This window comes from Grus americana, chromosome 9, assembly GCF_028858705.1.
Source record: "Grus americana isolate bGruAme1 chromosome 9, bGruAme1.mat, whole genome shotgun sequence".
Taxonomy (NCBI): domain Eukaryota; kingdom Metazoa; phylum Chordata; class Aves; order Gruiformes; family Gruidae; genus Grus; species Grus americana.
In genome coordinates, this window is record NC_072860.1 from 26,571,797 (window position 1) to 26,598,587 (window position 26,791).

Genomic DNA, 26,791 nt, shown 5'->3' on the forward strand with positions numbered 1-26,791 from the left:
AAGGAGAAGATGGCTTGAAGAAAGTTATGTTTCTGAATCTCTATCTAGGCTCTGTTTTTACCTGCCAAATGTGAGTGTGTTGTTTGGTATGTTATGTAGGCTTGAGGTAAATAACTATTTTGGTATAAATATTAAGAAATTACTTAATTACATAGTATGGATTTATGATAATTAAGTTAGGGGTGTTTCCATGTAAAATGTAAGCAGTGCTTAGAGGAGATAAAATGTTTAAACTGGTGTTTTTAAGGAAGTTGAGATGCTGTAAGTTAAATTACACTTACTAGTAACTTCACACTAAAATACCTTTGTGAAGGATATCCTGTAGAAAATTGCTGTGTTGTTAGAATCTCTTCTTAATAGGGGTAAGAGGAGAACAGATGCTTGTAGCAACCAGTAGGTTTCCAAAACAACAAAAACCTCACATTGTGGCAAGGTCTGCATTTGCTGTCAGTAAATGCCTCTCTGGCACTTCCCCTGCTGTGATATACTTACAGAGAATTACCTTCAGCTGGTGCTGTGCCACTGCAGCCTTTGTTTTCTTACACTGGTTTTTAAAGTGGAAAATGTTCTTCACTCTGTTAGATGATGAAAATATGGGAAGCTTACACATGTCAGCATCCACAGGGTGGCACTGTTCAGAGTTCTTCAGTAGCAAAACTGAAGTGGGCTTGTCCAGTGCTTTTTTCCCCCAAAAGTTGCAGTTTGAGGTAATTAGTTACATTGTTGGGGAAAGAGAAGTTGTTTGGGAGGCTTCGGATGCAAACTAAAGAACTTTGTCATAGACTAATTTTCAGCCTATGTGTGAAGATGAATAAATTCTAGTCTCTGACTTCATTGAGCAGTGGAATTGGGTCATCAACAGAAGCAACTCAGATCTTTCCTCTTTAAGATTAAAGCTGTGATGTCATTGAGTGTACTTCTCAAGCTGTTTGGTATCGGAACACTGCTCCGTGATATTTAGATTGTCTGTAACCATGCAGATGGTAGCTTGGTCACTGTTCTTCAATTCTAATAAAAATAACCAAAGATGCGGAGGTGAGGTTGTATGTTAATGTACTCTTTCAGGGTTTTGAAGTAGAAAATTAGCTTTTCAGCTGAACTTAGGGTAGCAGATATCTTAAAAAAAAAGATCTTTAAAATATTAAAAGGACAAAGGTTAGTCCATAATATGAGATATTCCAGGTAGGATTTTTGTTCTAAGGAGCAGTATTGTAGGACCAAATTGGAATTTTAGGATCTTAAGGTTGGACTAGCTGATATACAGAATCACAGACTGAAGGGGTTGGAAGGGACCTCTAGAGATCATCTAGTCCAATCCCTGCTAAAGCAGGGTCACCTAGAGCAGCAGGTAAGCTAGGAGGAATAGCTCTGTGGAGGGAAGAACAGTGTGCTGAACTGAAAGGGATAGCTTGAGAGAAGTTCACCCTGTTTATTTCTCTTCCATTACTGGAAGTGGAATAGCCCCTGACTGTGAGAGGCCTTTCAGCACAGGAGAGCCATTTGCTGGATGCATAGACAACAGAGACAGATCTTTCTGCGTAGAAGGGTGTCTTCTGGTGAATCACAAGCATGCCCAGTAAGTTGTCTGTCTGCTGTGTTGGTAGTGGAACAGGCTGGTTTGACTTAAAAAAAAAAAAAAAAAAAAAAAAATTTCTGGATAGTGTGTTAAGATACCAAGCAACTTAAAAGGATTTCAAGTAAAATGAAATGCTAGTGAAGGCAACTTAACCTTAGCAAGAGAACCCGGTGAATTCTGTGTAACCAGGGCTCTGCTCTTCCACAATTTCAAAAGCCGGAGAAAAACAGTGATGTGCCAGGAAGAAGGAGGTAACTTGCTTTCTGCTTAAAAGTGAAGAAATCAGTATGTTTTTAACAACTCCCCTATCATACAGTATGTTGCATAAATCACCAAATTACTTTTGCTGCTTTATAACCAAGAATGTTTTCATATTCATACTTGTAGACTGCCATTTTTAACTATAAATGTTTCCTGAACTCTGCATGTCACCAAATTACTGGCAGGAATGCTGGTCACAAGGCTGGAAACAATTACAGATGTCCTACATCTGGATCAAGTAGACTTTATGAAAGCAAACTTAGTAGCAGAAAACATGTAAAGCTTACAAACTCTTCCTAATAGTAAATTTTAGCTACTGCCAGGGTAAAACTCAGAAGGCACACAAAATTCATTGAAGAAGTTAATATTGCTTCAATACTTACAGAAAAGTGACTGGAAACTTTTATTTCCATAAAGGAATTCCCATTTTTGCTTGTAAATCCCTTGAAATGGGGAGTCCTGTACTTACTCTGCTGGTTTGGTGTGCTTCAAAGCTGAGGAAAAGAGTTTTCTTGAAGCCATCATTAAAACTTATATGTAAATAACTGATATACTTTTTAAATTTCTATAAAGCAACATTGAAAGCTACTATTACTAGAAAACAAATGTGGGAAACTGTAAATGCATTACAGAAGTTTTGTAATTCAGCAGTAGTTAAAACTTCATATCAGCAATGCCAGATTATGGTATGAAACCAGTAGGTCATTCATAGAACAGCAGGTTTTCAGGTTAAATGTTGCTTCATCTTGAATTCTTACTCTGTAGATCAATTATTTATATTGTAATTTATTGTCAAAAGCTCCCTTGTTTGGTCTTCTGCTTCTGTAGCTTTTTCCTGAAGATTTTCCTGGTGTGCTGAGGTGGGTAGTAGAGGGAAAAGGATTAAAACATAGAATAAAAAAAAAAATGTAGTGCATGTACCCCAGAAACAAAACTACTCCCAGGTTGAGTGCCTGTGCCATTTGGACTCTTTCAGGCACTGTGGTTTACTAGAAAGTAGTCTCTTGTTGTGGTGTACTTACTATAGGCCCTGGAGTAAAGTATATGGATATGTTCCCATCCACCATCACAAGATGAGCTGGAGAGCATCTTTCAAGAAAGATGAAACAGATGCAGACTTTGATGAGCTTGGGGTGGGGAGGGGGAGTAGTCTGATACCATGGACAGCTACAGGATCTTAGTCTGAAAAATACAGTTATCTCAAATACGTTAAAATGAGAAGAGGAACCAGTAAGTATAGTAATTGGTTTGGCATTGAAATTGCGGCAGAAATCTGTGTGCGTTGTCAGCCTCAGTTTTTCTTTAAGTGCCTGTCTGCAACCAGTGAAGTTCTGTGCACAGCTATCATGGGTAAAACTCTTGCCTGAGCAGTATTGTGACAGTAAAATCATACTCTATCCTACTATGTTACTTCCCTTCTTACAAGCCTTCAATTTTTTTTTTCCGTAACTACCTGCCCAATTTACCTCTTTCTCACTTAAGGAGTTTGGAATCTGTCACAAATGCAGACTCCTTGACTCACTCATTTTTTTTACAATGTTTGGTGGGGTATTTTTAATGAACCAGGAGTGTGCAGCCAGCAATTTGACTTCTGTGGTGGAACCAAAGCCTTAGTTTGCAGGTTGGTTGTATTGTGGACCTGAAGAACGCTTTTCTCACCTAAAATATTGTATTTTCTTTAACTGTATCGCTTGTAACTGAACATATTAGAACAATCCTTGACCTGCTTGCTTATTATCTTGGCTATATAGCATTTTCATTTTTTTAGCTGCTCTGAGTTTGTGTGTTTTGCCACATGAAAGCCTTCTAAGCTTTCTAGAAATGCATTTTTTAATGAGATGAACCTGTGAAGTGCGTTCCAGATTACTTGGTTTGTCCTGAGACACAAATGATATCTGTGTTGCTCTGTTTTATGTTAGTAGACTAGTGGGATACCTATTTTGCACTAGCTATGCATCTTCAAAACATAGTGCTTGTTAGGATTTCTGTATTTCACCTGACTGAAATTGCAGAAACATCTTTTAAGGCTGTCTCTTAAGCTCATGTTTTCAGAATGGCTCTGGCATTAGTACATTGCAGAGTGTCAGCTGTGCAGATTGAACACTGGCCCATTGTCTTGTCCAGGGCAATTTCTGCCAGATGCAGAGTTCTGCTAAAAGATACTTATTCCCAGAATTTCATTTGCAAAGATTTGCCACTGTGGTACAGTTAATGTAATGCTAACAATGGAACATCCACGTGGTTGCAGCCTATTCTACAAATTGGGCACAAGGGCAGAATAAACGGAATGTGAAGATTTGTATATCTAGCTTAATATTACTTTTTCTTGTTCAAATAGTAAATAAAGTGCTTGAGATGACATCTCTGTAATAGAAGGTGGATTACTGATTTGCTGGTGAATGCACACATTCTGTTCATCTCTGCCTTTTTATAAAATGTGCTCTCATCATCCTGGCATACCCACAGCAGGTGGTTTAGTAATGACCCATCTGGTATAATGACCCATTATGTGGCATAATCCTCCAGCCAATAGATCTGTTCTCTGAAAAACAAGTTATTTTCTGGGTTAGTTTTCAGCTAGTTCTTTGTGCCTGTGTGGCTCCTTGAGCACAAGGGAGATGGATGAGGCCACCTTTGTGATAGGTGCAGACTGGCCTGAGTTGTGAAACTGCTCGCTGGGTTAGCAGGGGATAAGGAAGGTAACTCACAAACCAAACTGTCTGCAGAAACAAGGGTGTGGAGGACTCTGGTCTCTGGTACCATCAGCAGGCAGGATGAGCACAATCAGCAGGTCCACCTGTAACTAAAGGTAAGGTCATGATTTAAAGAATGTTTTTCACAGAGCAAGCAACCTTTTCAAACCTGGTGACTTCAACTAAGTCTTATGGCTTGAAAGAATTAAACTGTAAAGTGGTAGAAAGTAAAGGGGGAATTTCCCCAGTTTACCCCAAACTACTCCTATAAAACTAAATGTAAGATGTACTGATTATTTATGTAGCAAAATAGGAAAATAACAACTAGCACTAGCTCTGGATTGCTTGTATTTTATCTCTTTCCAAGCATAACAAGAAAAAAAAAATACACCTTTCACCTACAGTCTTGTACTATCCTCTTTGATCTATTCCTGGGAATAGTTTGGGCATGTGAATAAATCAAATGAATGCTGTTAGCAAACTTCTACTGTGGGACATATGGAATAATCAAATGGACTATATAATGAAGGAACACAGCTTGAGAAAGAAATACACCATGTTTGGACTACGTATTTGCAAAACATACATGTAAAATATTCTCTCAATCCTATTGCAACATTACCAATATGCAGAATTGCCCCAGCATGGAAGGAAAGCCAGAGTAAGAAGTCCATGCTGTTTTAATCTTTATTAACCGTTTTAGGTTCCACAAATCTAAGGCAAACCTAAACTGAAATTGGTTATTTAAAGAACCATATCTATAATTTTGGAATTAACTTCAGAATTAAATTATCTCTAATTTTAGAATTAAGTATTTAGACTTTTTTTCCCCTCACTTTTACTGCACCTCTTCTGGAAAGGACATTGCCTTCTTTGAGAAGATCACTTTTAAGACATCTAAGTCCCGTTATGAAGTCTGGAAGGACTTAATTTTTCTCCAAACTATGTTTTTTAAGGAAGGATTTGGTTTTCACCATCTTTTATGGCAAAATAAGAATTTTACTGAAACTTTAATTCATAAAGTTTTCTGGATAAATATCTTAGTGTGGTGTCTGGATAGTTGCCTGAGCAGGCCTCATGCGGCAATGAAGGTAGTGTTCTCTGGGAAGAGCTCTTCCCTATGTCAGTTAGCCTTTTCCTTTATCCATGGGAAACAACTTTTTCATCTTGTCTTTCCAGTTTTGAAGGAATATCCCTCTTCCATCTTGCAGTCAGCTGTCTTCTGCTCAAGAAGGAGAATCTGTGACATGTGAGCTCCTATCTACTGGTTTGGAATATCCTTCTGGCCGGTTTGGGTTGGCCGTCCTGGCTGTGCCCCTTCCCAGCTTCTTGTGCACCCCCAGCCTTCTCACTGGTGGGGCATGAGAAGCTGTAAAGTCCTTGACTTAGTGTAAGTGCTACTTAGCAACAACTACAACATCCCTGTGTTATCAACACAGTACTCCACCAGCTACTAGGAAGAAAATTAACTATCCCGGATGAAACCAGGACAGTAGTATTGTAAAATCTGTGCCCATCAGCTAAACTGTGATGGTTAATTTGTTAGAGCATGAGTTTGTTTATTATGCAAAACATAATTCCAGATGTCTTCCAGGTATTTGTATAAGGTCCTCTACATACCAATTTTAAGACAGATGTTTTAGGTAACTTTTGAATGATGATGTATTATGATTTACATTACAACATTAAATGAATTTAATTTCTTTCAAATTCGTAACATCTGAAAATAACTTTACAGTTTAGTGTAGTTCAATGAACTGTAAATATAGAATAATCTGGCATATGAGGAAGGTCTACACAGCCTTGGGAACTTTGATAAAATCTTGCGATTGAGCAGTGTCACAGATGTCAGAAACCATAGTCCTAATCCATTCACTTTCTACTGCAACCTCGGGTTTTCTCAGTAAGGAGAAGATAAGCTCTGTATTCTTCATTGTAATTGCCCAATTTTAATGTAAGGCAATAGCAGTTTTGCTTCACTTAAAATACCTTAACTGTCTTCAGTAGCCAAAGAAGGTAAATATGCTTAAACTGAAACGGAACGTTGCCACTTACATTTCTTTCTTTTTTCTGATTAGTAGTTGGCAGAGGGTCTGTTCCTGCTCCTCCCGAAGCAGATGTCAGAAGTTTTTATGTGTCTCGGTTTCCAGCTTCAGGGTAAATTTCTCCCCAAACTGTGAAGAAGAATGGGTTTGGTTAGCCGTTGATTACAGTAATTGCACAACAGAGCAGACACCACAGCTGTGTATCACGGTGTTCCCACTTGAATTTCATTACTGCCTCGCATTTCATTACTGATCATGGCATCAAGTGTGTCATTCCTGGTTAGCAATTTTCCTGGTTTGTGCTACGTGTCTGTCTTTGAAAATGACACGCCACCCCTCCTTTCTTTGAGCTCCACCTGGATTCCTCACGGCTGCAGAGAGCTGGCAGGTGAGGGACGAGGTGCGGGGCTCACGGCTCGGTCCGTCCGTGCGATACCCTCAGCACCGTTTGGTTTAATTGCGCCGTTTTGCGTGGGTGCCCTCACGGCGGGGCGGCGGCGGGCAGCGCTCTCCGGGGGCCGAGCCGCCTCCTGGGGCGGCCGTTAACGGTCGCCCGCCGGTTTGAACGCGGCGCCCCGCCCCGCCGCCCGTTTACTTTCGAACGGCGCGGCCGTTGGTCCCCTCGCGCATGCGCGGCCCGGCGGCGCTGTGGAGAGCGGCGGGGCGCGGGCCCGGCGGTTTGAAGGTGGCGGCGGCCTCGTCGTGTGGAGCCCGCCGGCTCCCCGTTAGGAGGGCAAGGTAGCGGCTGTCTGGCCGTGCCCGGGAGCGGTGTGCAGCCCCGGCGCCGAGGTGGCGGCGGACGGAACGTCCAGGTAGGTTACGGGGCGGACGCCTCGCGGGCAGCGCGGCTGTGGGAGCGGGGCAGCAGCGGGCTCCGGCTTTACGAGGGCTTGACCTGGCGTCGGAGCTCGCACGGCCTGTGCGGTGCGCGGCCTTCTGAGGTGAAACTGCCCTGCAAGCGGAGCCGTGGCCGGAATGACCGCTTTCCCCTCCTTCCAGTCAGCCTTCTCCAGCTCCCGGGCTGCCGGCAGCCTGTCCCGCCGGCGGGGGGGACCGCGCTGCCACCGGGAGCCATCTCTGTTCTCGGGCGGTGCCCAGGTGACACATACCTGACCGCTTCTTTCATAGTCTTCAAGTGTGTTTCCGTCTTTGTAACCTTAGCGAGGTTTTGGTGTTAGCGTCGATCCCTTTTTCTGGTTAATACAGGCGTGGTTCCACCTTTGCTAGTAGCCAAATTGTGGGAGCTGGCAGAGGGTGTGCGGCAGGCAGGGGCTCTGCAGGTGACCGGTAAAGGCGTTACCTTCCTTCGAGCTCCGCTGCCTAATGCTAAGAGACTAATGAATGCTCAAGGCTAGAAGCTTTGACAGAGTTCAAGAGATAAGGGATGGAGAGTGAGTCTCAGTGATGGAATACAAGTATGGAAAGGACAGAGCAGTATAGTTGTTGGTTTTGAATGTGGTAACTCATGTAAGCTTGTGGTAGTAGCAGACCAGGAGCTGGTGGAGGGATATACAGGAGGGAACTGTCAGGTCAGTTTGACAGGGAAACTGGGCAGACTTCTCAGCTGTGTTCATCTCCTTTCAAGTCATAAAAAATGTGTAAAAATCTGTGACAGTGGTGTAGTAGCTGTGGTAGGAAAAGGGACTAGGGGCAGAACATCCCTGGTTGAGAGTTGCTGTGATTTGGACATGGGATAATTGTGGCATGGGGTAAGGCAGTACAGCTGGAATAGAAAGGTTTAAGGTCTAGCTGTCGTTTCTGATTTCTGGCTTGTTAATACCACCAAACCCGGCAGCTGCGTAGCAGGCTTCATTCCTAAAAAGTTCTGTCACCCTTTACTATGAAGGTGACTTACAGATGGAAAACACTGCCCATGATGTCATTTAATCTCTTTTTGCAAAACATATACTTGAGCTTCTACATTAGTGCTACGGGAGGACTTCAAGGACCGCTATGGGATGGGGAGACAGCATTTCTGATGTGGATTTAGTTAAGTGCGGTACGGTTTTGAAAGTCAAGTGTTACGGTGTCCTTCAGGAGAAAGCAGATGTCATTTTCTTTCCTGACAGTGGCATGAAGGAGGAGCGGGGAGCCCGGCAGCGCTGACTCCTAGGGAGGGTCTGCCTGAGTGCCCCTGTAACCCTTCGTTTAGGCTGTCACAACTGTTACCCAATGCTAACTTCACCTTTTAAAACCCTCCAGAGTAGAATGGGGTGTATACTTCACCTTTTAAAACCCTCCAGAGTAGAATGGGGTGTATCAGCTTGCGTCCTGATCGCAAGGCGAGGAACACAGTGTTACCAAGGAATGCGCTACACTACTTTGGTCTGCTTAACTGAAAGCTTTGGCAGATAAACAGTAATACAGGTATGCTGTATTATGTGTTTTCACCTTGTCTACGGTATTGCAAATTAGAAGAGGATAAAATCATAGCCACTTAGGCCTTCTGTTGCTGGAAGATTTCTGAAATTCACTGTGTTACTGGCACAATTACCCTTCTGAATTTTTAAAATACCTTCTAGTTTGTAATTTGCTTATACTGAGGGATTCTTATGATAAATATGTGTATACGCATGTGTATTTGCTACCACAGTTGTTGGGAGCATTTAAGGAGAAGTATCTGCTCTGTGCAGGAAACTATTTATGAGCTTCGTGCTACTTTTTTTTTTTTTTTCCTGGAAAACTTTTTTTTCTTTCTCTTTGCTTAACTCTGTGATGTTGGGTCTTTTCTGTCTTTTTTCACTGGTGTTCCCAGTCTCTCTGTTTCTGATAACCATCTACTGATTTATTGCCACTGTTGTTCATGCATAGACTATTTCCTCCGTGCTGCTGCTAGTGCAGGATGAAACTGAATTTCGGGATTTCTACCTTTTGCTTCCCTGGTACAACTGTGGAGTGATTGCCTAGAACAAATTAAAAAAATCAACAGGGTGCCTATAGCAAACATCAACACTAGTATTCCAAATGCTGTTTTGAAATTGATGAATAATAAATAAAAAATGAAGTGCAGTTTTTCCTGGAGGTGCCTGGAGTGGGATGCCACACGCAGCCTTGGCCCGTGCCTGGAGCTGAAAGCAAAAGCTCCTGGCTGAGCACAGCTGGCCCAGCTTTCCAGAGCTGCTCGCTAGCCGGCAACTGCTGTCACTCTTTAAATTTCTCAGTTGCCTGGGAAACCGAGCGGTGTGTTTCTGTGGAAATGGGAATTTCAGTCCCTTTGGTTGGGAGGGTTATGAAATGGCCCTGGACGGAGTGCAGGCCTCCAGGCTGGCTGGCTCGTCCCTGCTTTAACCTGCGCAGGCTTGCGGCAAGGCACCCCGTTTTGCTAGGGGGAGGCGTGCCTGGTTGGGGGGGATACTTCTGCGGAGTTTGAGGTGATTCCTAATAGTGCCATGAAAAATTCTGTACAGTTGTTCCTTCATTTTTAGTGGCAAGCAAGCAACTACTCCGCAGTTAAAACATTTTTTTTGAAGACTAATTTTATCTTGCCCTCTACATAGCTCAAGCTAGACGTGTATCCTTTATAAAGAAAATTTCCCTGCTGTAACAGTTCTTTTGAAGAGAACTTCAGCCCTAGATTTAAAAAAAAATAGAGATTTTAAACATAGAGATTTTTTTTTTAAACTATATTCATTCCATATATATAAGAGAAAATAAATGAGGGTACCTAGTACGGCTTCTTTCTTTTCTAATCATGAACAAAAACTTAACTGATTTTTTTTTAAAGTGGAAATGACATTCCCAAGATTCCTAAGAACTTCATACATATATAAAAAAAAGTAAAACTTTTAAAAGTATTTCCTATGAGAATTAATTTAATTATAAAAAATAATTTATCTAGACAGTGGAGTAGATTTGTTATTCAGCTTCCTTTCATTATTGACACATTTCTTCAGTTTCAATGTCTGGAACATCACTTAAAAATGTGAAATTATTAACATATAGGCCTAATGAACCTAGTGTCACCACAGTGGCTGATTGGAAAAGCTGGAAAATAAAGGTCTGTGGCTCCCTAGTAAAAAGAGAAATACCTCATGGTCTTTAGGAAGAGCAGTGCGGTACAGAAGTAAATTTAGCGTCATAGTGTTGTGAATGTCTTGTGAAATGTCTGTAGTACTTGATATTAATTCTCTTTAGGAGAGTACACTAGTTAGTTATAAATGCTAACACACTTTATTGTTCTTATTTAGAGGGTAGTTCTTAAGAATTGCATTTCTTTTTAGTAGATTTTCTTCTGTTGTCAAGGTCTCTTTTAAAAAAAAAAAAGTGGAGTTCAAATAAGTGAACCAGTATTTTGTATTAATTAGGTGAAAAAATGACCCAAAGTGTGTTGGATAAATTTTTTTAATTAATTTTTTTAAAGCTGAATTAATCAAAATGTGTTTTCGATATAAAGTTGACATACTCAACACCACACAAGTACCTCCTTGAATTTAACTGAATGTTTTGGGTGACAATGGCCATTATATGATGATGATTTGTTAATTTATTATTATTCAGTCTGGTTTTCACAAGCTAGAGAGTCTGATCAGGCTAGCAGAGTTGAACACTTTCACTTTGGGATGTACCAGCCTATCTCAATAAAGTGAGATAAGCCACATTTACTTCTGTACAACCAGAACAGGTTTCTCTGTTCAGGGCTGATTTAACTCTCAAAGAACCAGGGTCTGGGTATTTAGTGTCTGACTTCCATCAGTTTAGCTCTGTGCCTTTTGCAGGAACAATACTGCTTAATTTATTTATTGTAAATTGTATATTAGTTAGTGACAAATTTAATCATTAGTGGTTTTCATGATTCCGAATGCAATTTAAGGTTTTATTTTCAAAGGATAGTATAATATACAATTAAATTCTTTTTAAGTAGATTCACTTAAAACCAGTCAGACTTTGTTAATCTTGGTGTCAGTGAGAAATGCTGATAGATGGATGCAAAAATATATTACTGCATTGAAAAGATTAGGAGGGCACATCTGAATAAAATAGCCGCCTTAAGCACACCTCATAGCTAGTTATCTTCCTGACTGAGTCAGACAAAGGTTCAGGAGCACTTTGAGCAGCTGCGTCAGCCCAGCTGCACGGTACGGTTTTCTGATCTAGAGTTAGAGCCTAAATTGAGAGTCTTTGACACCAAATGCCTGGACAATTTCTTTTTGCAGTGTAGCAAATTCTACAGAGTTGACTTAGAACTGGGGGACTGGAAAATGTGACACAAAGATAGGGAAAGTTCATACTAATTTCCCCATTTTTTTAACAGAAACAAATCAAGAATTATGATTTATTATGAAAACTGACATTAGAGTTATTGTTATTTGTGACTTTACAGTGTGATTTCACTAAGCTGGCAAAGAAAAACAAGGCAATGTTACAAAAAATGGAAAGCGAAAGTTAGTTTTTTTAATTTTGTGCTTAAAGTAACCCAGGAATAATACCACAAGTCTAATTGCTGTTAGTGTTATTGTATTGAGTTAGACTCTCATTTGTGCCAAGTAAAAGCTAGAGATAGCTTTTAGTAAATTTGACTGCTTAATACCGTAATGATTATTTATATTACAAAAGTAACAGTTGAGAAAAGTTAGGGAAGAAAAAAAAGCTTCTGTACTTACTGTTCTATTCTCGAAAATGTTACTCATAGTGGGAGAAAATTTTCATAATTCTTAGATTATTTAGAAGCTTTAGTTCTAACTTTTATCACTCTCTCCTACTTGCCCACTGTAAAAAATATATAGTAGCAGATTGCTGCTTTTCCTAGCTTTTTAAGGCAGAAGTTGGAGGAGTGAACATTGTCGAGTCACTTAGATCGTAATTTGCTGAAATCTTTGAACCATTGATCACTTTCATTCTTTTTTTGTCTTTTTTCCCCTTTACAATGAATTGCTAGTGTTACTGGTCGTTAAATGTCAGGTGTAGGTGCTTAGGTTAATAAAACAATTTTAAATGAGTTCATTGCAAAAAGACATTAAACTTTTTTCTTTTTGTTTTTCTTTCGTAGGACATGCATCACTTTGAGGAAGAGTTAACCTGCTCCATTTGCTATAGCATATTTGAAGATCCACGCGTTCTGCCCTGTTCCCATACGTTTTGTAGGAATTGCCTAGAAGGTGTTATTCAGCTGTCAAGCAACTTTTCGATTTGGAGACCCCTGAGAGTTCCTCTGAAGTGTCCTAACTGTAGGACTATTGTTGAAATTCCTGCTGCTGGTACCGAATCGTTGCCTATCAACTTTGCATTGAAAGCTATTATTGAAAAATACCAACAGGGAGATCACTCTGATGTTGCAACCTGCAGTGAACATTACAGGCAACCGCTGAACGTTTACTGTCTTTTGGATAGAAAGTTGGTGTGTGGCCATTGCCTTACAATAGGAAAACACAATGGTCATCCAATAGATGACCTTCAAAGTGCCTACATCAAAGAAAAGGAGACTTCTGGAAAACTCCTTGAGCAGCTAACTGATAAACACTGGACTGATGTATGTTTGCTTATTGAAAAGCTGAAAGAACAGAAGTCCCAGTGTGAAAGCATTGTTCAGGATGATAAAAAAGTAGTCATACAGTATTTTAAGAAACTTAGTGATGCCTTAGAGCACAAAAAACAAGCTCTGCTGACTGCACTGGATGAAATTAACACACACATTTTGGAAGAGTATGAGCCTCTCATTGAGAAGTTGAAAAAAATAAGGGAAGAACAGCTGGAATTAATGTCACTGAATACATCTATTCAAAAAGAAGAGTCCCCGCTTATTTTTCTTGAGAAGGTGGATGATATGCATCAACGTATAAAAGCTTTGAAACAGAAGCAACTACCGGATGTTAAACCTGTGGAGATTTATCCAAGGATTGGGCACCTGCTGAAAGATGTGTGGTCTAAAACTGAAATCGGTCAGATCAACAAGGTCCTCACTCCAAAAATAAAACTGATTCCGAAAAGGAAGTTACGCAGCAAAGGCAGTGGAAGGGAAGGAAGAGAATCTAAAGAACTCCTCCAGGCTGTAAATCCTTTAGCAGTCCTGCTTCTTTTTATAATAATAGCGGTAACTGTGTGTTCATTTCACAAACGGGTATATACAGTTGTAATTGAAACTACTCCCACTTATATCGCAGAATTCTTGCTGCTTACTTATCAAGATTTCTGCACCCATTTGCAGAATATGGTGGATGTGCTGTGCCATAAATTTAATTTATTGATGGAGTTTTTAGGGAGAATTGTTTCTCTTTGACTATTTCAATGATTAGATGAAAAGTTAGTGTAGGAATCCACACAGGTGGTTTCTTTTTTTTAATTTCTACTTAAAAGCTGGATTCCTTTCTATTTCCGTATCCTTCCTTTTTCTGTACGTTTTAGATTTCCTCTTAGCTAACTCCTAGTTAACTAAGAAGGTTTGCAATAAAAAAGGCTTCCTCTTCTGCTCACACAATACTATGGTAGGCGTGTGTTGAAACTGGAAGCTAGTCAGAAACAGCGTCTGCGTAAGAAAGCTATAATCAGCTTACAAAAGTATAATCTGGAGTCTTGTTTGTAAAAACTCTTCAAACATCTACTATTTTTTTTTTTTTTAATTTTAAATGTTAATTTTTTTTAAATAAAAGAACTACTATATTAAAAGTTAAAAAAAACCACATCAGGCCGTAAACTAGCCAGTCCTGGATGGGTCAGTCACTAGCTCTGGTGTATATAAAACTCCCATTTTGTGTTTTATGGACCTCTCTCTGAATGTATTTTAACTGATACACCTGTGGGCTTCAAAGCATATATTCCTGGCCCTGGGTTTCATTTTGTGTGTTCCTGGTTGCTAGCGGATGATGTGATTTAATTTTTTTTTTTTAACTTTGTGTCTTTCAAATGCTTCTCTCCACTTTCCAGAGCAGTATCTCAGTATTTGTAGGGCCTCTGGTGAAAGACTGCATCCAGTTTTTCAGTGCCAGCTGTCACAAATCGGGTGTTTGTTTAGTCTGGCAGGGAGCTCTCACTGCTTACTAAAATGAGCCCTGACTTTTTGCTAAATCATGTAATATGTAGTAAAAGTAGATACATACTGTAGTAAGTAGCAAAGCTCCCATTGAAGTCAGTGGTTTAAGGATTTCAAATGTTGTCATTAAAACAACATGACAGTGAATGTAAAGTTACAGTCAACTTTTCAGCACAAGTAACAGAGATCTTTACCTTGACATAGAGGAAACATGATAGCATTTTATTCTGCAACCAAATGATCACTAACACTGTTCGCTACTTCTCATGAGATGTTCCAGTCTAGGCTACGCTTGGGAGCAATATGCCCAGTGAAAGTCATTTTTGGCTTTCAGTTATTAGCAGGCTGATTACCATAAGTTCTGGGACAGCCTTGAAGTGTTGCAATTACAACAGCAGAACACAGATGAGCTTACAATTCACTAAAATCCAAAAATGAGTATTTGCCATATCTAATTGTACTTGATAAAAATGATAGTGTATTCTAGCATGGCAGCATTCCTTGGCTGTTGTATATTTTTAAATAATAAAGCTGTTTAAATAGAGATTGAATTCTGAGGCTAGCCTTTAAGTACATGGGATTTTAAACCCTTGTGTAAACCAAAACTTGCCCATTGCTACCAGCAGCCATTACTGGGGTCCTGCAAAATACCAGTTGCTGCCAGACTTCAGTGAGAGCCGAGAGCAAGGTCAATCCTCACATCCTAATAACAATATCAATATCCTAATATTGCTGTATTGATAAAACACTGAGTCTTGTTAAACAGCTCCCATGCAGCTCAGCGGGTTTGATTGTTCAGGTTTGCCTGAGGTAGAGCGGTTTCTACAATCTGTACACACTTTTTCTATGATCCTTTAGAGTTACAAAGGCAAATCTCATCAATACCACTGGTCAGGTTTTGAAATGGTGTTTAGGTGTATCCTGGGACTGGATAAATGCTGTTGTATTAATTTCCCAATAAAATTGGGAATTTGTCTTAAGCCCTGCTTGAAGGCTGTCACTTGGCATTTAAGTCTCTCAACACCTGGTGCTAAGTGTCTGTCTGCAACCATGTGAGGCTTCTGTTTTGATTTCCTATCTTTTATTTTCTTGACTTTTAAAAACTGACAGAGAGTTTATAATGCAATTTTATTTTTCAAGACTACAGGAATTTGTAAAATGCCTTTACCACTGATTGAAACATTTAATACTTGTACTTATAACACACTATATATTTTAATAAAGCTGCATACAAATAAAATATATTCTTCCAGTAGGATTGGCTAACACCTTGATTTCCTTACTGCACAGAACCTTTCCTGTGATCCTACACAGCGCTGACACATGGGGCTGAGCTGGTGAGGAGTAAGTGCAGCAAGTCTCCCCAAAGCAGGAACGTGGCTGTTCAGCACTGCTTCATTTTCTTCCAAGTACCCTGAGTTTTTTTGCAGTGTGAGCTTCAGGAAAGTTCTCTGCAATGGCATGTCACAAGGTGGGTCCACATGGATTTCAGTCTTTCACATTGCCCACCACAGGCCTGTTTTACTGATTTTTCTGGCTAGAAGCGTGTTGGTGAAGTGCTGTAAGCAGCTTCTCATTTTTTCCCTTATCCCACTGCTGTGGGGTCATAAAGCTGAGACGAGCTGCTTCAGCCCTGCTCTTTGCTGTCATCTCTGTGCCATGTGCTGATTTTTCAGGGAACAGAGATGGAGACTTTTTCAAGAAAAAATAAAATCTTTTTTACTGCATTTCAGCTGAGGTGTGAGAGGGGTTTGAACTTGTCAGGGTTTTGTACCCTAGCAAATCTAGGGTGGGGTTTTTCCCATCTTTTGGATTATTCTCTTCTGAAAGCTTGTTCTACAAGTGCAATTCTTCCTATATTTTTTTAAAAATTTTTGTTTGCTTGGTTTAGAGGGGAAGTCTGGCTGAAAAAGTTTTGAGATCTAGTGGGGGAAGAGACTTGTTTCCAGGCTATACCTTAGATTGCCACCATTTTTTATTGTCAGGTGTCCAAGCAGCCCCCTGAGAACAGCGCAGGGCATGGTGATACTGAGGTGGCCTCCAACAGCATCATCAGAATATCGCTCTTTCAGATGAAAGCAACATACTGTTCCCCCTTTTACCTTCCCCAGCTCCTTACCCAAGGGACTGTGCTGCCCTGCAGCTCCTCCTGCAAAGCTTCTAAGACCCAGTCTTAGTGCAAGCTCAGAAGTTACTGTGCTTACCTGTCCTGCAGCTTTCCTTTCATTATTCCTCTGCTGCTCTTTAAAAGAGCTTCCACTCCTGTGCTGTACCTTTTTGTTCATGGCTGATCTTGTCCATGCATTTATCCTGGAGCTGTACTGCAAGATTTTTTAGCTTCATCTTGAAATGGAAAAACCAAAACTGCACAGTGCTCATTGCTGGGGGCAGAGAAGCATTTTGCATTTTGGTTTTCTAATTTGGTTTTGTGCTTGTGACTGTTGCTGAGTTGTAGTTTTCTGAAAACTGCCCCAATGAACAACACAGAGCAGAATGAGCTGGCAGTCTAGGGCTGTTCTTAGGCAGCTTTTCTACCCCCAGCCTTGACAACAATGATTGTTTGGGGTTTTTTTTGTTTTTCAGGAAGCATACCACCAACAGACAGAGGCACTTCTAGCTCAGCGATCAGTACTAGTGCAAGTGTGCCAGATACTGGCCAGGAGTAAAACACACAATTTCAGTTCTTGAAGTAGAAAAAAAACCCCCAACACAGATTTAAAGCACAACCTGTACCCTGAAAGGCTGACAAGATGCTGATGGAAATGGAGAACCATCTGTACCAGGCAGGTGAGCAAGAGAAGCAGGGTACAAATTTACCTTCCCTCTTCCCTGGGAACAACAACGCCCTTTGTGAAATGACAGTAGAAGGGAGCAGATGGTAATTAGTAATTACTGTGTTAATAGACCCTGGGAGAGAGGGAGGTGTCATCCCTACAGGAGGGGAGAAGAAAACAACTGAAGAGCAGCTATCCAACTACAAAGGTCTGATTCCCAGACTGTGCAGCATTACATACATCCTTGTAATACGCATGTAAATTATTTTGTATATGGACTTACTGGAACTCATAAAGTGTTACAGGACACTCTAGTGACATTTAAAAAGCAATTTGCTTACTTTAATACATACAGTAAAACCCAGGCACTCAAAACCAAAGGCAGAACCCAAACATTGACCTAAAGCCTACCCATGGAATATTAAAATGCAGCCAGATACATCATTTGAGAAATAGCCTTTTATTCAGTTCATATAATTAAGATCTATATAGACTGTATAATTTAAAAAAAATGGAATTTATTGATGGTTTTATTAACAAGCTCAAATAAACACAAAAGAAAAATCTCCAATACAAAAGTATATTAAAGTGAACAGCAGCAATGCAAATGGAAGTTTACTCCCTTCTATTTTTGAGCTATACTATGCTCAAGAGCGCAAAGTTCAGCGAGTCCTTTGGATGCAATAATTTTGGGGTTTGTTGCCACACTTTTCGTGGTGTTGTGAGTCTTATAAATTCCAATTAATCTGTCTGCAATCTCAAACATGTTGTTTCGCAGGGAAATGATGATAAATTGTGCGTTTTTTGTTTGCTCCTGAAAAAGAAGTTAACTTGTATTAGTCCACAGTATTTCAAAAAGCTTGGTTCTTGTATAAGCGCTATGTTCAGGTTTTAGGAACTAAGGACTACATCATAACAAGTATGTCATTCAACAAATTTGCAGGTGATGAGGCCTCAGAGTTCATGCTGTCCACAATCGGTACACGCACACCACACTCCCCAGCTTGGCACAAAGCACTACAATTTACTTAAGCCTCAGCTTCCTCCTGATGTGTTCAAGTGAACTTGATGAAACATACATAATTTCTTCCTGGAGTTGCAATTCATAAGTTTTAATGTGAATTCCACAAGACAGTGAAGGTTGGTAATTTTAAGTTACCTGAATTGTTAGAGCAGCCCTTACTACAAGAATGAAACCAAACCTATTCCCATGCCCCGACAACAGGGGAAAGCAAGCCCTTTGCTAATGAGGACAAGCCTTGATGAACACTAGTTCTGTGACCCTGAGGCACAGCATGACAACGCCACATGGGAGAAACCCAGGAAGGGCGGAATGGTGCTGGAACAGGACAGCAAGGTTAGGTAAAATCCAGCCTGTGGCATACAGACAGAGGGCTGGCCACCTTCCTCTATGTTAAGGAAGCAGCTCTGATCACTTTGAGGGAACATGCAGCACACAATGTGTACGCACCTTTTACCTTTACGGATAGTTTTATGAGGTTAAGAAGCTTCAGGCTGGATGTAACAAAAATGGCTCAAATATCAATTATAATCTTTTCTCCTAGGATAGTACTAATTCAGAAGCTGTATACAAAATATGAGCTACAGCTATAATTTGCATGTAAGAGCTAAGTTTCAAATTTAAGTATTAGTTGTTAGCCAACGCTGCAGTTGAAATTAAACTCTTTGCTCTACCCAAATCACACCTGGGTGATGGACGCTCCTTTGTGAAAAATACATGCAGTATGGAAGCAAAGTTTAAAACTAGTTGCAGGCAGGTATCTTTAAAGTGTTTCCGTAATTTTAAGGAGGTAATCATAATCTTTGGCACCTCTAGGGTGTTCCCAAAACTGTTGATTATACATTGGATAATTCTGAAAATTCTAAGTTTAAATTAGCAATCAGACCTGCAGCAATGTAAATGTTTGCTTGACTTAAATATGGTGATGACAGAATTTTTAAAGGCATGAAAGCCAAAAAAAAAAAAAACCCCAACCCTAATAAAGACACAGATCCAAGAAGCCTATGGGAAACAGCTCACTGTAATGAAGTGGAAGTATAAAACCAAGGAACCTTGGCTGCAAGGTTTGAGAATGAAATCATGAGCTTGGATGCATGAACACCTTACTAAGAGCTAAGTAGGTTACTGTATCTCAGCTGCCTATTCCTGGTCAGTTTAGGGAAAGTATCTCTATTTTAAAGAGGAAGCAGTAGCAGCAAGGATACAGGGAAACGAGGCACCTTTGGCATACTCTAGCACTCTTTAGACAGCTTTTGGAACTATGTAATCAGGATTTGGAGAGGAAAAAAACCTTGTAAATCCTCTACTAGTTGCCTCACTTCAGGAAAGCATCAAACTTAGCAGCTTACAGAAAATATGCAGAAAGCAACATTCTAAGCACCTTCCTGGAAATCTGCTTAGTACATAGTTTCCACTTAATTACTGGAAAATTAGCATTCCAGATTTTTAAATCTGGCCATAATTGTGTTACCACTTTGGCTTTTCTGGCAGAGAAGAAAATATCTTAGAAAGATTACATTATAGTAGTTACCATGAAATACTTACATATATGTAATATGCCACAATAGATACATTTTTGAAGTCAAGGGCTGCATCTATCTCATCCATAAAATAAAGTGGTGTTGGCTTGTAATGATGAAGAGCAAAAACTAGAGCCAGTGAACTAAGAGTCTTCTCTCCTCCTGATAAGTTAAATATCTTCTTCCAACTTTTCTTCGGAGGCCGAACGCTGAAAGAAATTAAGAGTTTGGAAGTTATTTCTGTTCACGATAAAAATAAACGTGGTGAAAAGCAAATCACAAGACAGGAGGGAATTCTTGGAAGACACAGGCACAAAGAAGCTCCACTAAACCCACGGATGAGCTGCTTGATACTCTTAGTCCTCCGCAGTGGAGAGGTAGCAAACTGGATTATTTCTATTCACCGAGGAGTAACTCCTGGGGTGCAGGCACATCTACGTGGTCAGCTGACGTTTGCCTGAACTCAAACTACTGTAACACTCAGCTATTCTCTGTAGGAACTGTAACACTTAAGAACTGCTATTTAATTATCTTTCACAAGTGCTACTCTACTCTTAAGTAATGAATATACTCTTAGGACCATTTATGACAGAACAGTCTCCAGTTACCAATATGATTGACACAATTCCCTAGCAGAATGGAACAATTTGGGAATTAAGAAACCCTGAGAAAGTACTTTGGCAAAGTCAAAGCTTTCTAACTGCTGTTAGTGACTTAGTTCTCCAGGAGAAATGAATCTCTTCCTTGCCCAATGCTAAAAAGCTGTGGCTCCTCCCAGTGTCTCGCCAGTATTTGCCAAGAGGGAGGCCTGGCTTGGTTAGCTGATGATCAGTTAAAACTTACTTAAAAAGCAGGCTGAAAAAAGGAAAAACAACAAATTAAGAATGACAGCAATAATACAAAGTATTTTGACAAACCTAAACATGATTCCCTCAGAGAAGGGATCCAGACTGTCCACAAGTTCTAATTCTGCATCCCCTCCCAAAGTCAGCATCTGGTAGTTTTCCTTCAGCTTATTTGTTATCACATTAAATCCAGCCATAAATTCATTTAGCCTCTGTTTCCTAAGATCTTCAAAAGCTTGTCTGAAGTTGTCTCTCTCATTGGTAATGTCATCCAGTTCAGCCACACGTTTCAAGTATAGCTCCTCCTGTAGAAAAACCCAGAAGTACAGTTAAACAAGCTGTCTCCTTCATTTAGATTTTAAACCATTTTTCCTACCATTTGAAAAATTGTTTTTCCTAGAACAGCAACAGCCTTGAAACAAAAGAACAGAATCAAACCATCTCTTTTTTTCTCATCTCTATACCCTGCTGATCTCTCTGTACTGGAAAGCCTGTGTTAAAATAAAGAAAATAAAAATAATTTAATCTGTTGAATAGTCTAATATTACTGAAGTGAGTATTGTGAGGGAAAAAAAAATCCTAGCATTGTCATGTATCTGCCTAGACTGTCAAGACTAGCTGACTGTAAAGAAACTTTCACAGGAGAAAGCTGTCTCCACCTGCCATCTCTGGTACCAAATACAAAAGGTGTACGAAGCTCCTAGGTACAACGTTTGCCCTTGGCTAAGTACAAGCCAACAAATATTCAGGATGCTGCTAGCAACAGCACAGCTCGCACAGCAGGAAGGGGAAATTCAAGGGTTCCGTTTCGGTTTGCAGAAGCAAGGAACTGGAGGAGAACAGGACCACCTTTCCCTGGTACGCCTACAGATGTCACCTAGACACAAGAGCGCAGCTTCGCATGCATCTCAGGCGCAGGATCCGCTTGAGCAGTCACCTGAAGAAAAACGCACTTACCTCCGTGCTTCAGTAGCTAGGATGTGAATTCCGTACAGCCCTGAGTACTGGAAAGCAATGAAGCTGTATGCACAATGCTTACCCTAGATCAGGGCTGTACCATATTGCACGGACAGGCAACACAGTATTAAAAAGATGAATCCAACTGCTACACGATGGTAAACAAGCTTACCTTCTTCTTATATTCTGCAATAGCACCAAGGTTGGGCTTCATTTCATGACACTGGGCTTCCAGGAGAGCTATCTGATTAGTGATAACGTCCGGGTCCTTGATAGCCTCAAGCTCTTCTTCGCTTAGTACTGGAAGTTCTTCTGGTGGTTTATCTTCTATGGGGTGCAGTGATAATTTTGATATCTAAAATTCAAAACAATTTACTAGAAATCTTTGAAGATCACATTAGTTATCACATGAGCATGTTTCTAAAACAGTTTCTGCATTAGCACATACTGCAGCTTCCAATCTCAAAACATTCAAAGATTCTTCACATAACTCCCTTTAAACATAAGATGCGAAGACGACAATAAATATCCTTTTATCCTATTATTCTGTTCCTGAAAATTATATGCATCATTCTTACAAAGGAGATTTCCCTGTAGTAGATGCAGTAGCAGATAAAGAAATCACCTCTAACTGACACCACAGAGCTTTAATAACTAGTTTGTTATTGTGTTCAAGATTGAGAAGTAAAGGGCACTGTGCACTGCAAGATCATCTACTAGGGTAGGGATGTAGACCAGCAAAGATTTAAATATTAAGTAGGAAGGACACAGAATAAAAACAGAATGTAACCTTGAGCTCCAGGCACCTCACTGGCCTTATCTCTGAGCACACACCTGATTTTTGCTGTTTCTGTAAACCAGGAAAACCAAAGCAAGACCCAGCCCCAGCATCGCCTCTCGTTGGCTCTGCACTCAGCTAAGCCACGGGCCAGAAAAAGTCAGTATTCCGTGCAGAATTGTTTCTGAAAGAATTAAAAGCCCTTCCCGAAGTCGATCAGAGAGACTTTTGAAGTCAACGCATCAAATGTCAGACAATGCTTAGCACGAGCTCAGCAGTTAGAATGGACACAATGGCAAGAAATACTGCATGTTGACTGCCTGAAGACTGCCAGCAGTCCTGCTCGGAAGCAGCTCTGAGGCTGAGATGAGAAACTAGGTGGTGTAGCACCAGGAGTTACCAATTCCTTCCTCCCACTGGCTGTAATTTATTTCATGAGATGGTTCAAGCAGCAATCTCGGAAGAGCAGAGGTTCCTCCTATTGGCCCAATTATCTATAATTGGGGAAAGTCAATCTGATGTACTGAACAGACTACAAGTTTTAGGTGGAATGCTTTCAAGGAAAAGGTCTGGCCATTTTATGCAGAACAGCTTGGTGGGCATAGCACTGAACACAGTTACACATAACTTGTGGTTTAGTTATCAACATCTTACCTCCTCTTTGCTCCTCTCCCCTGCGAGGGTGCCTACCCTTTTAAAACATATTTTAGTGTGCACAGAGAGGAAACGCAGGCACAAAAAGTCTCCTGGTTGCCGTTTATGGCCTACTTATTTTTCCCTTGTTGCTCTTAATTACTTGTAGCATTATGTCAGTTAAAGTTATCCCACTGTTCTTTCATAAATAAAAACACCTTGAAAAGCTGGAAGCTAAACCATTGAATTCATAACTCATCCATCACCTTGCATGTAAACCAGAAAGTAAAAGATGGAAAGGCCATCTTTTTTAGAGTTGTTTTATAGCATAAACACCAATAAACCGTGAGCTGAATATGAATTTTCTCCCAAATTATCTGTTTTCTAACTACCTGTTAATCTTAAGAGATTTTACAGTTCAAATTTTAGGAACTAAGTAATTTCCTTACCTCTTTTTGCCAGTATTTAATCTTTGACTGGTGTGCAGAAACATGATTATCAATTTGTTCCATTTTCAGCTTAATATTAAGAGCTTCCTTTTGAAGTGCATGTTCATCATCCTGAATAGTTTTAATCTCCTGGAGTAAACTGCGATGCTCCTCCTGAACTGCTGGCAACACCTCCTAAACAGAAATGACCAAAGAAAGTACATTGAGCAGTTGCCTACAAAAATGTTACAACTTTCTTGGGTTATAGATTTATTTTCACTCTATTATTCACAGAGCTTACTCCCCACATTACTAAGTATGGATGTAAACAAATACATGTTCTTGTAGTTAGATTAACCTGGTCTCTGAATTCTGGAATGACTGAAAATATGCTGCAGTTTATATTTTCATTCCAGATCTGGATTAAACAAGTCCCACACTCAGATGCTTTTAGCTACAAGGCAGTTTGAGAGAAAGACAGTCTCGAAGAAGCAGCTTTATTTGGAAAAATTTCAGCTGTCCTGGTTGTTTTCACACTCTCTCATACATATATCTAGATGGGAAACTAAAGTCCCACATAACTGGATAAAATCTATTTTTAAACAAGAGTGTTAAACCCAATAATTTCTTTGGGGAAACTTGGTTTAAGTTTTTTCTTAGCTTCAGAAAATTGGGTCAAGATAGAATTTCCAGGTAAGTATAGAAAAAAAAGCAGCACTCTTCCCATTTCCTGACACTGTGGAATGGCACTCTGCAGCTGTACAACAAGATTTGCATAAGAATAGAATAGAAGGACACAAGTAGAATAGAAAGATATAACTCATGACCCTGATTTTACCTGAAGACCAGACCACTTACTATGACTGTTTTAGCCTAATTTTCCCCCCCAGCATCTGTATTTAAAGGTCAACTTTGATTAACGATTAATCAAAATGATTCATTTTATATGAATAGAAATGTTCTTTGCCATTTTATCCCTGTGTGAATTTTTGGAGGACGAGTAGCAGAGTAACTGAGAAAAAAAAGAAGATACTTGAGACCAGCATTGTCAAGTCTGAGACTGAAATGGCAAGGCAGCTTTTTTTTTTTTTTTTTTAAAAATAAACAAAGGTCCAATCAGGTAATGCTACCCCTTGCTAGGTCTGCCTGGAGTCTCTAAGGATGAAGGCTAACAGACATCAGCCATTAGGACAACTGTGACACAACAACTACGATCTAAAATTTATGTCAGACTGGATCCTCTACAAAGGAATTAACACTGAATTAACATGACGCTTACTTCAGCTTGCTTGCAGTCATTTATAACCTTAGCAGCTTTGTCTTCTAGCGTAGTCAGCTCCTCTGTTAAGTCTTTAATTTCTTTCTCGTTATTTTCAATTTCCTTCTCTGTGCGAAGAACACACCCTTCAGATTTTTTCAGGTTTCTAAACGGGTACAGAGATGTTTGTATACCTCAGATGAGTGCAAATATGGCATAAGATAATCTAGAAACACAATTTTACTTTAAAGATTGTTCAATAGCTATTGACAACTCCCTAGGAAGCGACGATTTATGCATGAACTCTCACACTCCAGAGATATCCAAGTAAAACAAAGTTGTCTTCCTTAAACATATAGCAGACAGGCTTCATTAAATGACTCAATTCTTTCTTTCAGAGACAGTTTTGACATTTGTTCTAAGTATTCATTATGCATTGTTAAGCTAGCATAAAAAAAAACATATCACATTTTATTTCTTGACATGCCTCATAATAAAGTTAGTACCTTCAGATTCGAACTGCTCCACTGCATGGCAATTAAGTGCTATTTTGAATCTTTATCTCAAAATATTGCATTTTAGTGATAGGCAAATATTAGCAGAAAAATAACAATTAAATGTTACTTTTAAACTGCCTATTAGAAATGACAAAATTTTATTTCCCCTTACCTCCTCGACACAAGCAACATTTAGTATTAGCCACGCAAGTGAAAAATTAAGATTTTAAGATCAGAGGATTTTTAGCTGTGGAGATTACTTAAAACAAGCAAACATCCCGCAGGCACAGGTGTCAACAGAGGTCTCCCAAGGCTGACTCTCCTTGGCCAGGTTTCACTAAGCTTTCTAGGTCTCTGATCCTTTGCCTGTAAAGCACACTAATTAACAAAGACTATGGTTCTTAATTAAGAACCACTCTCCCTTTGAGGTAAATCAGTTTAGAGAAAAAGGTTATAACCTTCTCCCTCCAGTTCCCCTCTTGCCATAAAGAGGTGAAAACCATCTCCTCTAGCCTGGCATATCCCCCTGGAAAGGTCAACTGTAATCAACCACAAACGGCAGCAACACACAATTACACCCTACAGCTTTACATTGAGCGTGCTGATGTCTACTATACCTGTCCGCAGTCTTGACTGCCACCTGGGCTTTAGTAACAGTTGAAGTACATTCATCTATTTCTTTGTTGAGCTTATCAAGTTTGTCTTGCTGTGCTTTAAGTTTATGATTATTGATCTCAATTATGAGGTTATGCAATCGTTTAATTTCATTTTCTATTTTGCCAGCTTTCTCAGCAATGCTGTCATAATCTGTCAACAAACAAAACCAAGTTAATGTCATTATGCCACCCCTAGGAACGCTGCACTGCTGCAATGCATGAAGATTTGAGGGATAAAAGCTCTGCTGTATATTGAGAAGTGTTCTTCATACTGTGAAAAATGTTGTTTGGGTTTTTTTTTTTTTTACTGTGGCAAAACCAACACCACCCGCATCTTTCTGACGCTATTATACTACCACAGCTGTTTTGGTGTAAACCACCAAAAATTGTAGTTAGATTACTTAATGTATATAGAGTACACATCAATACATGAGATAGTACATAAGCTATTCCAAGCTCATTCTTTGCATTTATTTAATGTGAAGATGCTCAAAGGGGTTAAATCCTAAGAACTAGCCACTAACTGTTGGTCAGTAGCTGGTATTATTGTGCAGTTACTACACCTGCTGAATAACAATATAGCCTACTCTACCTTCAAGGTAGATTAGTTTCCTTATACTTAAAACTCAACAAAACTATCTTAAGTTGAACAGCTTTCAAAAATTAAACAAACTAAAACAAACTAAAAAATCCCACACTAAATTTGCTACAGATTTATAATTTCCTTTTGGGGACAAAAGGGGTAAAGCAGAGACTTGAAAGGTGGAAGGCAGTCATGTCTCCAGAGAACACAGGTTTGTGTCTCGATTATTTGGTAGAAATGTTAGATTTATAACATCAAACCTCAATGTGATTAAAAAAGTAAAACATTCATACTCTTTCGATG

General features: G+C 39.7%; 2 protein-coding genes across 18 annotated transcripts in view; one reads left to right on the forward strand and one right to left on the reverse strand.

Moving 5' to 3' along the window:
• Positions 1-2: 2 nt before the first annotated feature.
• Positions 3-21,533, forward strand: TRIM59 (tripartite motif containing 59). Of its 12 annotated transcripts, none has more exons than XR_008578270.1 (5): positions 6,975-7,387; positions 12,562-13,602; positions 15,829-16,009; positions 17,122-17,325; positions 21,518-21,533. XR_008578270.1 is itself a non-coding variant. In XM_054835320.1 (3 exons), exon 3 carries the CDS (start codon positions 12,565-12,567, stop codon positions 13,786-13,788), a length of 1,224 nt encoding a protein of 407 aa, XP_054691295.1. In that variant the 5' UTR covers positions 6,861-6,963; positions 8,819-8,942; positions 12,562-12,564; the 3' UTR covers positions 13,789-15,822. The 12 variants fall into 12 exon arrangements, 6 of the variants coding, with proteins under 6 accessions (XP_054691297.1, XP_054691296.1, XP_054691295.1 ...); XR_008578269.1 differs by lacking the exon at positions 21,518-21,533 and adding an exon at positions 18,256-19,887; XR_008578272.1 differs by lacking the exons at positions 17,122-17,325; positions 21,518-21,533 and adding an exon at positions 18,256-18,273.
• The window catches only part of SMC4 (structural maintenance of chromosomes 4), a 39,609-nt gene continuing 30,755 nt past the window's right edge, over positions 17,938-26,791 (reverse strand). For 5 of the 6 annotated variants that reach the window (XM_054835310.1, XM_054835314.1, XM_054835312.1 and 2 more), the window contains 7 exons: positions 25,867-26,056; positions 24,774-24,918; positions 23,516-23,689; positions 21,828-22,010; positions 20,771-21,003; positions 19,879-20,062; positions 17,938-18,126 (listed from right to left, as the gene is read on the reverse strand). In XM_054835310.1, coding sequence (XP_054691285.1) covers positions 17,938-18,126; positions 19,879-20,062; positions 20,771-21,003; positions 21,828-22,010; positions 23,516-23,689; positions 24,774-24,918; positions 25,867-26,056 — 1,298 coding nt within the window. Of the gene's footprint in view, positions 18,127-19,874; positions 20,063-20,770; positions 21,004-21,827; positions 22,011-23,515; positions 23,690-24,773; positions 24,919-25,866; positions 26,057-26,791 lie in introns of all 6 variants that reach the window. The other variant, XM_054835315.1, reaches the window with a different exon arrangement.

What these genes read in the sequence shown, in the direction of transcription:
- TRIM59 (XM_054835322.1), top strand. Translation starts at nt 12,565, where the DNA reads ATGCATCACTTTGAGGAAGAGTTAACCTGCTCCATTTGCTATAGCATA.